Raw genomic sequence first — 15,244 nt, forward strand, 5'->3', positions numbered from 1 at the left:
GGAAAAACCTAAAAACAATCAGAAACACTTTATTTCCCTAAAAATGTTATAAAAAATAGCCAAAAAAGATGAAGTGTAAATATACATGTTAGAAATGCAAATATGAACACACACACACACACACACACACACACACACACACACACACACACACACACACACACACACACACACACACACACACACACACACAGAGAAGCTCAAAACTGTCAGGAGCGATGGGAGGAAGGCGAGCCAGACGATGGTGTTCAGGGTCTTAGGAAGGCAGATGGCGCCCTCAACAGGGCAACAGTGGAACCGCACTAGCTGGAGGGGAGGAAGGCAGAAACACATCACATCTCTGAACATCAAACTTCATCACTTCCTGTTTCTATTTTACTTGAAGCTCAGGCTGTGAACCTCCCTGGAGGATGCTGCGACGAGGTGTTTACAGAAAAGAATGAAAGAGTGGAGCTCTCTTGTTGCTGCTTCCTGTGTGGGGATCGATCCTCAGTGTTTGTCTTCAGGTGAATGTTGGCATCAGGTGTGTCGCTGCGGATCGTTCAGCTTCACGTTGTTCACTAGTTTAATGTCCAGGACTGTTTCAAACAGGTGCGATCCACTTTAGATTCATTAGATGAAACATGTACTTTTAATCCAAAAGATTTATATTGAAGTCATATTTGTCAGTCGTCCTGTGGGTCGAAGCTCCCCCCCCCCCCCCCCCCCCCAAGGAGGCCCACCGGCCACTTTGAGAACTGCCTCTAAATTTAAAGTGAAATATGTATAAATCATTGGCGCGCATCATTTTGCAGTGATGAAATATGTTGGTTTGAAGTGATATGTTGTGTTTGTGTGAACCCAGAATATTCTTATATTCTCATATCTCCTGGTGTTGGATGCACAGCCATATAACCCCCCCCCCTCCGGTAGACTTTTGTGACCCCCCCCCCCCCCCTTCAGGTTGAATAATTTTTTCTGTTTTGACGACATCAACGCGAGCGCCGACATCATGAATCTTGTTTCCACGGAGTCATCGGATCGACCTGCAGCTGCAAATTTAACAAGTCATTGGAGAAATAACCTGATTTACAGGAGCAGTCAGACTTCTTTTTAAATCGCTTAATCTTACCGTCCTTGCAGATCAACATTGGAAAGTAGTCAGATTACCCCCTGCAGTACTCCCGCTGACAGTCCCCTCTCTCCCCCTCCAGGTGGGCTCTCACAGAGAAGACGGCAGCAGCGTGGGCGGGCTGCGCAGCAGCCACTCCATGGGGGGCCAGGGGCCGGGGCCTCAGCTGCCGGTCCAGTCCGCCACCTCGCCGGACCTGAACCAGCCAGACCCGTACCGCGGTGAGCCCCGACTCTCACCCCGTCTGAAACACACACTTTCACCCTGGAGGCTGCAGATATAACCTCCTGATATTAACCTCAAATGATAAGAAACATTAAGAAATGTGAAACCTGACAGGAAGTGATGCGATCGAGCTGTGAAAGTGGAGCTAAATGTGCAGGTACACTGACAGGTTCTCAAATGTGGATGGAAAGATGTGAAACAGTGAAAAAAAAATATATGAAGAAAAGAAAAGTTTTTATTGTCAATCAACAGTAATTAGCGGTAATTTAAAATTTGCATTTCACTTGTAAATATGCAAATCTTTTATATATATCTGCAATGCAATAGACTATTATTATTATGATTATCATTATTATTATTATTATTATTGTGATAATACTATGATAATACTTATGTAGAAATATTTTACAGCATTTCTTATTAATAGTAACTTATTTAAATTATTATTAACCCTCATTTTGTTTAAGTATTAATAAAAAACAAGCGAATAACCGTATTAAGAGTCTTCCATTCAAATAGTAATAATTTGCTTTGAAAGGCACAAATAAATTTCCCCGTCAATATTAGAAGAGAAAAAAACTTTATCAAATATAAAATAGAATTAAAGCGACTCAGCGGGTAAATGTGAGCTCCAGTTTTTACCTGCTGTGGTTCTTAGAGGCTCTCGGCCTGTGAGAGCCACGACAATCAGAAAAAGAGGATAGACAGATTAAAACATGATAAGAAAGAGGAACAGAGGATGAAAGGAGAGCTGACGGGCCAGAAACGAGTCAAACCAGCAGCTTTAGACAGTTTGTCCCTGTTTCTGTGAAGTCATGTGACCAGACACCACCGTTTCCCTCCTCCTGCTGGAATATTTCAAACAAAAGGAGGAATACCTGCCGGCAGCTGGAGGAAAAACAGCCATAAAAGAAGAGGAAGCATTAAATAATCAGCGATGTGTGGGCGACACGATGAACATGAAGCATCAGGTTCCCAAAGTTGACACACGCAGTTAAAAAAATAAAAATAAAGATTTAGCGAGGAACGTAAACAAACGGACGTGCGCGCGATATAAATATGGAGAGGGTGTGTGTGTGTGTGTGTGTGTGTGTGTGTGTGTGTGTGTGTGTGTGTGTGTGTGTGTGTGTGTGTGTGTGTGTGTGTGTGTGTGTGATTTGCCTCGAGCTCGTTTTTTAAAAGCTGAAAATGACTCCGCTGGCAGCAAAGTTCAGCCAGCGGCAACAACAGCCAAGTGTGTAATGAGGTGAGAGATGGACACACACACACACACACACACACACACACACACACACACACACACACACGCACACACACGCACACACACACACACTGTAGGCTGTGCAGCCACTGTAAATAAAGAGCATTAGAGAGTTTTTGGCACAATGATTGCAGCAGAGCTGCACTTTCCTCCTCGTCGCTCTCGTCTTCTCACTTTCCAGACAAAGACGAACTTCTATCATTTACATTAAAGTATAGTTTCCATTTATATTCACATCCACCTCATTTAAAGCACCACGGCTGATTTAGTCTGATTTCATCACAAACGCTGATCCATAAAACTCCCATCATATACATTGTTCAACACTTTGACATTCTTTTCGCTTTTAGTCTGTATTATAATATGGTAGAAAATAGAAAACAGCCCCAAACCAAACTAATGTACCAATAGTTGCTAGATGTTGACGTATTTTATTCAAATTTCTGTACGTGATTATTGAATCCTGCCAAACAAATCCAAAGTAACTGTGGGAAATAGGAATAGGAAAGCCCACAGTATTATTCACAGAAGTCATTCAAGGTATTAGTCATTAATGTTGCACAACACATTTACTTCAATAAACATCTGACAGAATGTTTCTGTGCACTGTAAATTCAGAATGACTGTTTTTACCCGGTAGTTCCCAGGAGAGGACTCAGACACACTAAAATCTAAATATAAAAGAAGAAAGAGCACCGTCACATGAGCACAAATAGCTTCATATCAGCCACGTAAATGTTTGTATTTATAGCAACAACTCGACTCATTTACTGAGAATTACTTCCCTCTCCGCTTTTCCAAAACACCAAACACACCAGAACACTGCAGGAAGTCGTCTGAACTCCAGAGTCTCATTCTTGCTTCCAATCGGATATAACGTGACTATTATTCTGACTTTTCCCCACAAAACTGAAATCCACAAAAGGCCCCTGGAGCTCCACCAGCTTCACCCTGCAGTGCATTGTGGGTAAACACAGCTGAGTCGTATCGTCCAGGAGCCACACCAGCACATTCTGATCTGGAGATCGACGGTCCAGCGACATAGTAGCATCAAAATCCTGTTGGTGTATAAACTTTAGGATTAAAAATCGTTGTTTTGCCTCCTGACTGCATTTTCACAAAACCTGAAGAAGGGGGGATTTTTTAAAAAGAAAATAACTTGTGACGCAAAATACAGCGAAATTTCCTCAAATTTATTTATTAATTTTTTTTTCACCTTTCACTGCGTGGATTGATGCTAATGCTACGTCAATACTCCCTAAAACACCAATCCAGAGTGAGTAAATGAGAGACAACAGGCCGACCGAGCCTGACGGAGGTACCATGCACCACGACCAACACCAACAGGCCAGGCGCCGCCTCTTTCCCTCCACAAGTTCGACTTTCAGTGACACACAACAGCCGATTGTACGCGAAGAGTCGCGCAAAACAAACACCGGCCCGTCACTCAAGGCTGCAGACAAAAGGCCTCCAGTCACACAGACGGAGATTCAAAATGGCCGACAGTTGGCTGTTTGTGTGTGTGTGTGTGTGTGTGTGTGTGTGTGTGTGTGTGTGTGTGTGTGTGTGTGTGTGTGTGTGTGTGTGTGTGTGTGTGTGTGTGTGTGTGTGTGTGTGTGTGTGTGTGTGTGTGTGTGTGTGTGTGTGTGTGTGTGTGTGTGTGAGAGAACAGTGCTTGAGTGTTTTGTGTTGACTGAGATGCTGGCAGCGTCCCAATGACATCCATAAAGACCAGTGTTGTGTGGAGGAGAGAGAGAGAGAGAGACAGTTGGAGGAGAGAAAGAGAGAGACAGCCAGAGAAGAGAGAGAGAGAGACACAGTCGGAGGAGAGAGAGGCAGTTCATTTGTAGTGTGACTCACCCACGGTCAATCGACTGCGTTACACCAGTTCCTCATTCGCCACATGTTGTCATGACGGGAACCTTCATAACAATATCAGGACTCCTCGTCTAAGTTACGTTTCTATTTGAAGTGCTTAGAGGTCATGATGGATGGATGATGGATGGGTGGATGTGTTGTCGGGTGAGTTAACGGGTTACCAGAACATGAGCTGGTAGCAGCAGTGTCTGAAGGTCACCGGTCGTCATGTCGGTGTCGTTGGAAAACGATGAATTTGTGTCTGTAGCCTTGGTTCAGCAGAACAGACCTTCTCAAAAGCATCGCTCCTCCCCTCACAGCTCTGTCTGGAGGCCTTCAGGGTCAGAGCGCCTCCTCCGTCAGCTCCGAGATCAAGTCCGAGGACGAGGGCGACGAGAACCTCCTGCAGGATTCCAAATCCCTGGATGCCAAGAAGGAGGACCCGGACGGCAAGGATCTCAAAGGAATTGATAGGTCAAGATCTAGGTAACCCCGCCCGCCCCTCAGACGTTCGCTTCCATCAAACCCCTCAGCTGGGCCGGGACAAGCCTTGTTTCCCCAAAACACTCTGGCGCTTCGAGACCTTCCTGCTTCCACGTGTGAAGAGACGCACACGGTGGAGACGTCAATGGCCTGTAGAGTCAGGAGATTTAGGGGAATATTATTAGTGTTATTCTACTGGCATGCCTTTTCCAGTCATGTGACTTTCTTTGTAATTGTCAATCAATACTAGTTATCTGGTAATACTAAGAATCTCTACAAAATGTATTTACCTCAATTTTCATGAGGGAATTTTCTAACTTGTAATTGGTTTTATTCACAATTCTTAAAAGACTTAAAAGGTTCTCAAATACAAGATCTACCTGAGAAAGAAATAAGCAGACTCGTCGCCCAAAGAGTCGTCGGAAGGACTTGAAGCTTGGAGTGTTTGGGGAACCAGCCTCTGGACTTTGATGAAGTGACCAAGTGTGATGAGAAGCAGCTAAATGCAACAGTTAACACAGAGAGTTCATCTGAACCGAGTCCCGGCGTCCACCCGGTGGCCTGCTGGCTCCTGGCTGAGTCCCTCAGTCTCTCCACGGTCTTGAGCCTGGTTTTAGCTGCTTCTCACGCACGAGAGTAGAGCCAACGAGTCAATATTCACAAAGAAGTGCTGACTCGACGCCTCCGGACAAGGAAAAGCAACGCCAACAACGACAGTGAACCGAGTGTGAAATGCCGTCTTGAGCACATGAGTGAAGCTGATTATGAAGCAATAGAGATGAAAACTGTTGGCTGTTCTTGTCCTGGAGGCGTCTGAGGAGCCTTCGTCCCTCCATGATGAACAAGCAGTTTATCACATTAGCTTTAGCCCGGAGGAGGACTGGAATCAGACACATTTGGATCCCAAATCCAGAAATCATACATGATGGTGGCGGTCATGTTGTCAATGATGATGATGATGATGATGATGATGATGATGCAAGCATGTGTGAAATCAAAGGTAAGGAACATAGATGAAGAACTTGGGACCCTGACGAAGGCCCTCAGCCTCCAACAGATCCCCGATCAGTGTACTGATAGCTCATTAGCTTTAGCATGTAATTTGCACTATGAGGCTGAATCTATAAAAACAAGCGTGTTGAAAGCTTTTGTCAACATGGTTTCTGGATATATCAGTTATTTGTGTCATTGAGCAGAGATTAAAATGAGTGTTGATGATGTGGATTAAGACGGATGTCTGAGACTCCTGATCAGCATCACCAGGAAAGTAGCGGCCTGTGTTAGCTTAGCGCTATAGGACTAACTCAGTTTACGTCATTGTTAAAAGCATTTAGCCGTGTGAATTACGCTTGCGTATTCCTCATCCCGAATTCTGTTCTCGCTTATTGCAAAGATGAGTGCAGAGAAATGCAAAACATTTGTCTTCATCTTGAAACCTTCCCCTCTTGTCTTCCTCCTCCTCCTCCTCCCCCTCATAACCGCCGTTTTCCACTGCAGCAACAACGACGACGAGGATCTGTCCCCGGAGCAGAAGATGGAGCGCGAGCGGGAGCGGAGGATGGCCAACAACGCGCGGGAGCGACTGCGTGTCCGCGACATCAACGAGGCCTTCAAAGAGCTGGGCAGGATGGTCCAACTGCACCTGAAGAGCGACAAGCCGCAGACCAAGTTACTGATCCTGCACCAGGCCGTGGCCGTCATCCTCAGTCTGGAGCAGCAAGTCCGAGGTCAGTGTCCACAGGGGGCGTGACACTCCGCCTCAAAATCTACTTTATACAATCATTAAACTGCTTCAAGAAGGTTCCCTTTGCTGGTAGCATAGATGTGCTGTTGTATACTCTATACAACTGGAACATAGCAACAGTATGTAACTGCAGCTCTGTACGACTGGAGCATACCAACAGTTTATGGCAGCAGCTCCTCTATACGACTGGAAGATACCAACAGTATGACTGCAGCTCTATACGACTGGAAGATACCAACAGTATGACTGCAGCTCTATACGACTGGAACATACCAACAATATGTGGCAGCAGCTCCTCTATACGACTGGAAGATACCAACAGTATGACTGCAGCTCTATACGACTGGAACATACCAACAATATGTGGCAGCAGCTCCTCTATACGACTGGAACATGCCAACAGTATGACTGCAGCTCCTCTGTACAACTGGAACATACCAACAGTATGTCTGCAGCTCCTCTTTACAACTGGAGCATACCAACAGTATGACTGCCGCTCTGTATGACTGGAAGATACCAACAGTATGTGACAGCAGCTGCTCCTCTATACGACTGGAAGATACCAACAGTATGACTGCAGCTCCTCTATACAACTGGAACATACCAACAGTATGACTGCAGCTCCTCTATACGACTGGAACATACCAACAGTATGACTCCAGCTCTCTATACGACTGGAACATACCAACAGTATGACTCCAGCTCTCTATACGACTGGAACATACCAACAGTATGACTGCAGCTCTCTATACGACTGGAACATACCAACAGAATGACAATGCTGTTTTCACTCGATGAGACTTTTTCCTCCGGGTTTTAACGTGTCCAAAAAGCTTGATTGTACCTTTACAAATGTTGAAGGAGACGAAAACCTGGGGTTGGTTCATGCGGTGCCGTGAGAAGTCCAGCAGGGGGCAGCAGTAGCACCTGTTGCTCGTGTTCAGAAACAAACAACTGAAAGCTGCAGAAATGTTGACGAGCGTTCTCTCTCACTCAGAGCGAAACCTCAATCCCAAGGCGGCCTGCCTGAAGCGCCGCGAGGAGGAGAAGGTGACCGTGACGTCGGACGGGACCCCGCTCTCGCTGGCCGCCGCGCACCACGCCGCCGCCGCCGCCACCATGGGCGACGGGCCCAACCCCATGGGACAAATGTAAAGCCCAGGCAACATCTCCTCCCCCCTGAATGGTCAGAAGATTTCACTTAGAAACTAATCTGCTGTTGTACCTCTAACTCCAAGCAAAGACTATCAGAGGACAAGAAACCAGACCAGAAACTTTCAGAAAAACACAAAGCACACCTCATCAGGTGTTCACCTTAACGTTTTGGTTCACAGCCAATCAATTGGAAAAGAACGTTTTGGTTTTTAAGTTTGGCAAAATGAGAGAGCTGAGAGAGTTTTGGGGATTCGATCACGTTCTGTCTGTGCACGTTGAAACCAGTTCAGTCACATCATCAGAAACCTGTTGGAACGTTCTCGTCACCAAAGATGGAAAAAAAAAAACCTCAGATTTAAAAAAAATAAATAAACAACTCTAGAATACCTGAAAGCTTCCAAAATGACCAATACATGAGTAGTTTAAAGCAAAAGGGAATTTGTTTTAATGTTCTTACTGTGTGGAGGAAATAATCATCAATGAGAATTTTGGGGGGAAATCATTTTGTGAATTTCTGGCTAAAAACCAAATTACAGATCATTTTATTATCTGAAAGCAAAACTGTCAAGTTAAGTTATTTTACACCACAGGAGGATCCGTACCAGATACCAGAGAGACGGTCGTTGACGTTTAGTTCATCCTGTTCTGCGTCTCAGAAAATGACTCATTAGTTTTAGTACTTTCTGCACTTAAAAAAGATATAATCTAGTAAGTTTCAAGCATTTACTTTATTTTTAATACTTCAAACAACAGAAGTCATGATTTACCAAGTGAAATCTTTCGAGACTGAAACCAAAAAGGCTTCAGATTTTTCATTTTGAGTTTTCAAAGAATTAAAAGTTTCACACAGCTTGTTTACAAAAAAAATGACGGTAAAATTCATCTCCCAGTATTGAAGCGATCTGAGGTGCATTGATCTTCCCTCCTGGTTTTCAGGACAGAACCGGTTCAAACCTGCACAGACCGAGTGTCTCTCAGCTCTGAAATCCAGTTAGTTTCTGTCTGGTTTGGGTACATGGTAACAACAGATTGGCAGTAAGTGTGATTTTGATGTGTGACTGTTACTCTGCGCTGCTCCCCCTCCCCCCCCTGTGCTCCTGTCGCTCCCTGTGTCTGCATGTTCACTGTCAGAGGAGGTTCAATGTCAAGTTCAGCTCATTTCTTACGTTTTTCTCGTGGCAGAAGTTTTCAGGTTGAAGGAAAGGGAAGAAAAGTACCAAATAATTATCCAGATTGTCGAAATTTGATTTGAATCAATTTTTTATTATTTTTTTTTATTACCAGTGAAATTTTGATGTGGATATTTATGATCGCCGGAGGACGGACACTCAAGGATTGTTCTTGTGAATCGTCTTATTTTGTTGGTTTTCTTCTGACGTCAAAACAGAAAGTCTGCTCCGATAAAATCAACATCAAACTTCACTTTTACGTTTGAGTTTAATCTGATCGGAAGACATTCCATATGATTAGGAGTGAGGTTCAGTCACAGAGTTTAGCGAATTGAAATGAAAAGATCTTAACCTGCGACGAGCTCGCCAGAAAAGCTCAAAATAAAAGTGTTCTCAAGAAACTGTAAGATAAACAAAATGAGAACAGAAACCAAGACGAAGCGTCTCAGCGAACTCTTCCGTCATGACGCACACTAAATGGATTCAACTTCTATTGTTTATTACACTGCTGATCACATTCACACTCCAGTGTGACATTCAATAGAAGCACATTTTGTGCCGCGTGCCGTTCCTCCTTCGACCGCCAGGTGGCAGTGTTGAGCCGAATCCTCAGTACTGTGGTAGCGGTGTTAGCATGCTACACGAGAACAGAACAGTTTGTTCCTGGATCCTCAATCGCCTCGGTGCGGTTCTGCTCCTGAGCTTCTTCGGAACGTCGCTAGCATTTTTGCTTTTGGGCAATTTTTTTCGTCATTCACGTACAACCATTTGTAAAATGAGAAAAAAAGTGTCGACCAGGGCTAAAAGAAGAGACTGGTGGCCGTCTTTATGTCAGCCCTGGACGAGAGAACTCATTTCTTTGTTTCTTGGCGTATGTTTCCATCTTTACTGAAGAACGTAGGTCCTGGCCGCTAGCTGCAGAGTTAGCGTGTTGGTTCCCGCGTTGGCGTGTAACGTGTGGATTTTCTCCCTAACCCCCCCGCCCCCCGTCTCGTCCCGTCCAGGTCCAAGCTGCCAGAGTTCATCAAGATGATGACCGACCACTTCCTCTGACAGCGTTTCCATGGCAACCTGGCGTTCGATCAAACCCGTTTACTTCAACCTTGACCAATCAGCTTCTCCTGGACCCTCGGCCTGACCGCTCAGCTCGGCGTCGTACTCCCTCCCTCCCGTCCCCCCTCCCCCGGCCACCGTCTCCCGTCAACAACACCAACTGCACAGTCACATTCGTCGCTTTCACCACTTTGCATTTCCAGCTGAGGTGAACTGGAGCTTGTTTGTGGAGACGTTACCGCGACCGCCGTCAGCGCGGCTGCCAGCAGGCGGCGGCGGCTGCCAGCAGGCGGCGGCTTCCGACACCAAGTGACGGCGATGGACACACGCCTTCGGAACCACATCATTCAAGAAATTCTTCTTGTTCTACGTGTTTTATCAGCATTCACAGTTTTGTCAAACAAAAGGGTTCTATATAAATATATATAGTATATATATATATATATATATAATTATATATATTGAGAAAAGGAAAAAAAAAAATGACAAAAACTTGTTTAAAAAGTGCAACGTGGGCGCCGGCACCGAGGAGGGAGGGGGCTGGGGAGGGATGTTCGGAACGGAACAAAACATATCACAAAGTGTTTGAAGAGATTTTTTTTTTTTTTAATAAAATAGCATCATTGCGCAGCAGCTGCTGAACGCGGCGCAAGCTCTGAACGGCAATCTAACGCCACACTGTGGACGAAGCTGTGCCTGCAGCCTCCTGGATGCAAACCGGTCAGATACACTCCAGAATCAAACTGAACTGAAACACAGTGAAGACATGAAGGCTGCATACTCAGACCCCACCAACTCCCCCAAACACCTCGCGCGCGCGCACACATACACACACACACACACACACACACACACACACACACACACACACACACACACACACACACACACACACACACACACACACACCAGTCTCAACATCTTGTTACGGCACCATATACAATCTGATCTATCGTTGTTGGTGTGTATCTACTGGGAGGAAGAGAATCAATCATTGAATCAGTAACTCAATCAGTGGCTGTGGGGACTGGGCTGATGGTGTTACGGAAGGTGGAGGAGTTACATTAGAAGACATGCACAACAGTATGCAGTGTTCAATGTCAAGAAAAAGTGTACTTCTAAACTGCGGAGGGGGCCTTGATGTCTTTGTTGGTGCTCTTGGTTGTGGGTTTGTAGTTCAGTAAGAGTTCCAGCAAACGTCCCCAGTCAGTTTCCGTGGTCAGACGATGGGCGGCAGCGGGACAGAAGGCAGATGGTCAGAGGCTCGCTGGGCAGAGCGCTGCAGAAAAACGACGATCGACTGTGTGAAGTGAAACTTCCTGCACATTTAGCACATTCCCTGACCACATAGACCGAATCATTCTACCCGCGGGTGTCACTGCGAGGGAGACCACGCCCCGAGAGCTCCAACAGGGAATCCACAGCTTCGGGGGAATCGAGGGAACAATCATCAGGGTGAAGGTGCGTCATTTTTTTTCTGGGGGCCAAGCAACAGTATTCATAGCATTCCTGTGTTGGATTCACAAGAGTCGCTCGATTCGTGGCCAATCGTGACCCCAAACGCTCTGACCCCAGCCTCAGACCTGCCTCCTGCCCGAGGTACCATCACCAGGGGCAGGGCTTCGCACCCGCTCCTCTTAACACAGGGAATTATTCTGGAACTATCAGGACGGTCTCTTTTAGTTGTTGCACTGGCCTTGTGGTCCCTTGAGGACAGACAGCAACTGGGACAGCTTTTCTTTTGGGAGCTGCCTCCGACAACTAAAACCGAGCAAGAACAGCACAGCTCCGACAAAGACCCGTCTGAGAATATGACTAGATGGACTTAAGGAACCGGGAGAACCACTCCCCGCCCCAACAGCAGATTTGACCAGAATGTCAGCAGAAAGCTGCTGCGGTATGATCAAATCCTGAGTCGATGGCACCAACAATGAAAGACCAAGTGAAAACAACGTCTTGTAGCACTGCCAGATTTTAGAGTTTCCAGCTTCGGCCTTTGTGTTTCTCACAATTAGCTGAGTTCAGACGTCGGCCTTGGGTCCCAGACCCCAGCTCCATCATGGGTCACCAATGCATGTGAAACCAGACCGTCTGTAGGAGAACCCGTGAGGACCCTTCACCCGTCAACAGCGAAGGTGAACCAGTCTGGAGTGCTTCAGGAGCGTTGACAGGAAAAGTGTGATTGGCAAAGACAAAATGTACAACAGGGAATAGTGAATGACTACTGCTATGCAACAAGCCGAACGCTCTGTCGACCCACAAGGCCAGTTGGAACTTCTGCTTGAGCATCCACGGCGTTTCTTTCGCGTCGATCCGGAATGTTCCTCCCAGCTGAGTTTGAATGGATCTTTGTGTTTGAGGCCCAGTCCCAGCGCTCTGCCCACCCTAGCCTTATCGGCCCCGAACCCGAGCCCCCGCCACGCCCCACCCACCCCCACCCTCCCGCCCCACCCACCCCCACCCTCCCGCCCCACCTGACCAGTCCCACAGATGCAATTTGAACATTCACACTTCTACCAATGTGCCTTTTTAGAGTTCATATCATTGGAGTTGCCAGAGGAGGACATTTACCTGGTCTTTTAATAGGATGCAAGCTTAGGGAAACCTGTTCTTAGTCGTTAGGTTCTATGCAGTCAGGTTTTTTACCAGGCCTGGGAATTTAAAAAAAGCTTAAAAAGGAAAAAAAAGTATTTTTTGGATAATAAAAAAAAACAAAACAAAACAAAACTGTATTTAATGTACTGTACGCTTATATGTAAGTAGACAGCGTGTTCTGGCTTTGAGCCGATGGGACGGACGCTTGATTTAGCAAAACTAGCCCCTCCCAGTCCCAGTCCTTACCCGATCCCCTCAGCGCCCCCATGACCCCTGACTACCCCCCCACCCCCCCCCCCCCCCGTTCCAAGCCCCCGCCCCTGTTTCCATGGTGAACCACGCGTCTCTTCTTGTATTATAGCTTATCAGCTTTTTATCAATATTTGATCGGCTTGTCCGTGAGCCAATGTAGTCTTCAGTACAAAGTGTGTGGTCGTATGTTGTAAACCCTTTTTTTTCTCCCCCTTTCTCGCTCTCTCTCGCTCTCTTTTATAAGAAGAATCTTTTCTCTTATCACTTTTTTGTCTGTTCCGGCGGTTTACATGTCGAATACAGAAAATCACAAAAAACAAATAAAAAGACAAAAAGACATCGTAATTTGCTATCCGACAGTTTTTTTGTCGGTGGTCACTTTGACCCGCCCAATCAACAGGAAGGCACGGAAACTGGAAAAGAATCTATTTGAATAAATCAATCTATATATAAATGTACAAAAAAAAATATATACGATATATAACGAGGGTGCCATCTTCTGTTCCTTTTCACTTTTGTTTTCGCGGGGAGGAGTTATTTTCTCGAAGACTGAACTGGCGGACGTTGGCGAGGCCCCTCAGTGTTTATCGATTCTCAAACGGACTTTGTTGTATTCTCTGTTGTTGCCATGACAACGCCCTCTGACCCCCCCCCCCCCCCCCCCCCACGACGCGCAGGACAAAAACGGAGCTCCAGCGGCTCCGCTAACCGCTCACTATCCAAGGCAACAACAACAACAACAACAACACACAGACATTTGTAAATTGTATGCAACAAAATGGCAAACTTTACCATTATTTTAAAATTGTGTATGTAAAAGTTATATTTTTACATGTAGACTGTTGTTATTTTGTGTTTTAGAAATATGTTGTATTGTTTTTTTTTCTTTTTTGTTAAAAAGATGAAAAAGTAAAATTCAGTGTGTGTTGAAAAGATGTGTCACATTGAAAATGTAGTGAAGTCAAAAAGTTCAAAAAACTTTTCTTTTTTTTTTTTCTTACATTTTTCAGTATTCTGTTGTTGTTGTTTTTTTTTTGTTGTTTTTTTTACCTGTGGGACGTTACCGGCGGGTTGGCGTGAGGAATCACAAAAGATATGCGATGTTCGTTTGACTCTCCACGCCTCATGACATTACCATTTTTATTGTATTTTTTGCGAAGGTGTGTGTAAATAGTCGTCAGCCACTTCCTGTGGGGGGTTTTCTTGTGGGCGGAGATTTTGCCGGTGAGCGACGATGATTGCGACGATGAACTTGTTTTGGTTCCGTTCTTCTATTTTTTTTGGGTTCTTAAGTGAGGTCGTGTTCGTAGCCAGGTGCCAACTTCTGTAGTCTGGATCAGTGGTGCTCAGTGCTGTTCGTGCTTTTGGTTGCCGGCCATGAGTCCAGTCGTCGTCTTTCGCTCACACTTGCCCTAGCGTGACTTCCGTCAGAGCCGACATGAGACATTTTTTCTAGCGCCATGAGAAGAATTTTTTTCATCTTTCAAAAAAAGAAAAAAAAAAAAAAGTGGTTGTAAAAAAAAAAAAAAAATAATAAAAGATTTTGTCTCGAAAATAAAAGTTTCTTATTGAAGATTTAGCTTGTGTCGTAGGCGGTAAATTAAGGATTAACGTAAAACGACGATGAAATCCTACCTGAGGTACCCAAAGAGCGTTCACAAATGTAATTGACTTTGTGCGCCCCCTGGTGGCTGCGGGCTCGCTCTGACTTCTGTGCGTTCCTTTTTCTTGGAGATGAGTTGTAAATGTTGATGTGAATGTTAAATGAAAGACCTTCAGCACCTGATTCAAAAATAATATATTTGGAGAAAGAAAAAAAAAGATTGGAGTGTTGCTTAATGTAAAGGAGCAGATCGTCAGCAAACAAACAATCTCTTCAGCTGTTTCCCCAAAAAGAAATCCGACCGTGTGCGAGGCAGTTTCACTCCTTCTTTTTTCAGTGTTTTTGCCATTAAAATTGAGCATTTTTTGTTTTGTTTTTTTTGTCAAAAGTTAAAGCTGCTTTGAATCGGACCTAGGTTTAAACACTAGGATTGAATCTGTCTGTGTAAGTGCTAAATGTATTTTTTAAGTAATTTTATTTTTTTTCTTTGCGATGCTTCATTTCATATTTTCTCTTTGTTGTATAATCAAGTCATCTCCCGAATTACAGTATCTTCATTTTTATGTTACCCTGGTGTTTCTATTAGCCAAAATGTTAACTTTTTTTTTTTTCTTTTTTTTTTTCTTCCTTTTTCCTCCTTGTTGTACATACACACCTCATTTCTCTTTTTCAGTGACTGTGCCATGAGCTTTGTAATCTGTTACTCTGTACCAGTTTTACTGCAATAATGAGTTGA

At 44.9% G+C, this 15,244-nt stretch overlaps 1 protein-coding gene across 2 annotated transcripts in view; it reads left to right on the top strand.

Annotated features, from left to right (window-relative positions):
- tcf4 (transcription factor 4) overlaps positions 1 to 15,244 on the top strand; it is a 262,646-nt gene extending 247,402 nt beyond the window's left edge. For both annotated transcript variants that reach the window (XM_080476604.1, XM_080476603.1), the window contains 5 exons: positions 1,194 to 1,332; positions 4,775 to 4,928; positions 6,435 to 6,664; positions 7,679 to 7,832; positions 10,010 to 15,244. In XM_080476604.1, coding sequence (XP_080332730.1) covers positions 1,194 to 1,332; positions 4,775 to 4,928; positions 6,435 to 6,664; positions 7,679 to 7,832; positions 10,010 to 10,058 — 726 coding nt within the window. In that variant the 3' untranslated portion in view covers positions 10,059 to 15,244. The remainder of the gene's footprint in view (positions 1 to 1,193; positions 1,333 to 4,774; positions 4,929 to 6,434; positions 6,665 to 7,678; positions 7,833 to 10,009) is intronic.

The sequence above is a fragment of the Lipophrys pholis genome (assembly GCF_963383615.2).
Source record: "Lipophrys pholis genome assembly, chromosome: 12".
In the NCBI taxonomy this organism is placed as follows: Eukaryota; Metazoa; Chordata; class Actinopteri; order Blenniiformes; family Blenniidae; genus Lipophrys; species Lipophrys pholis.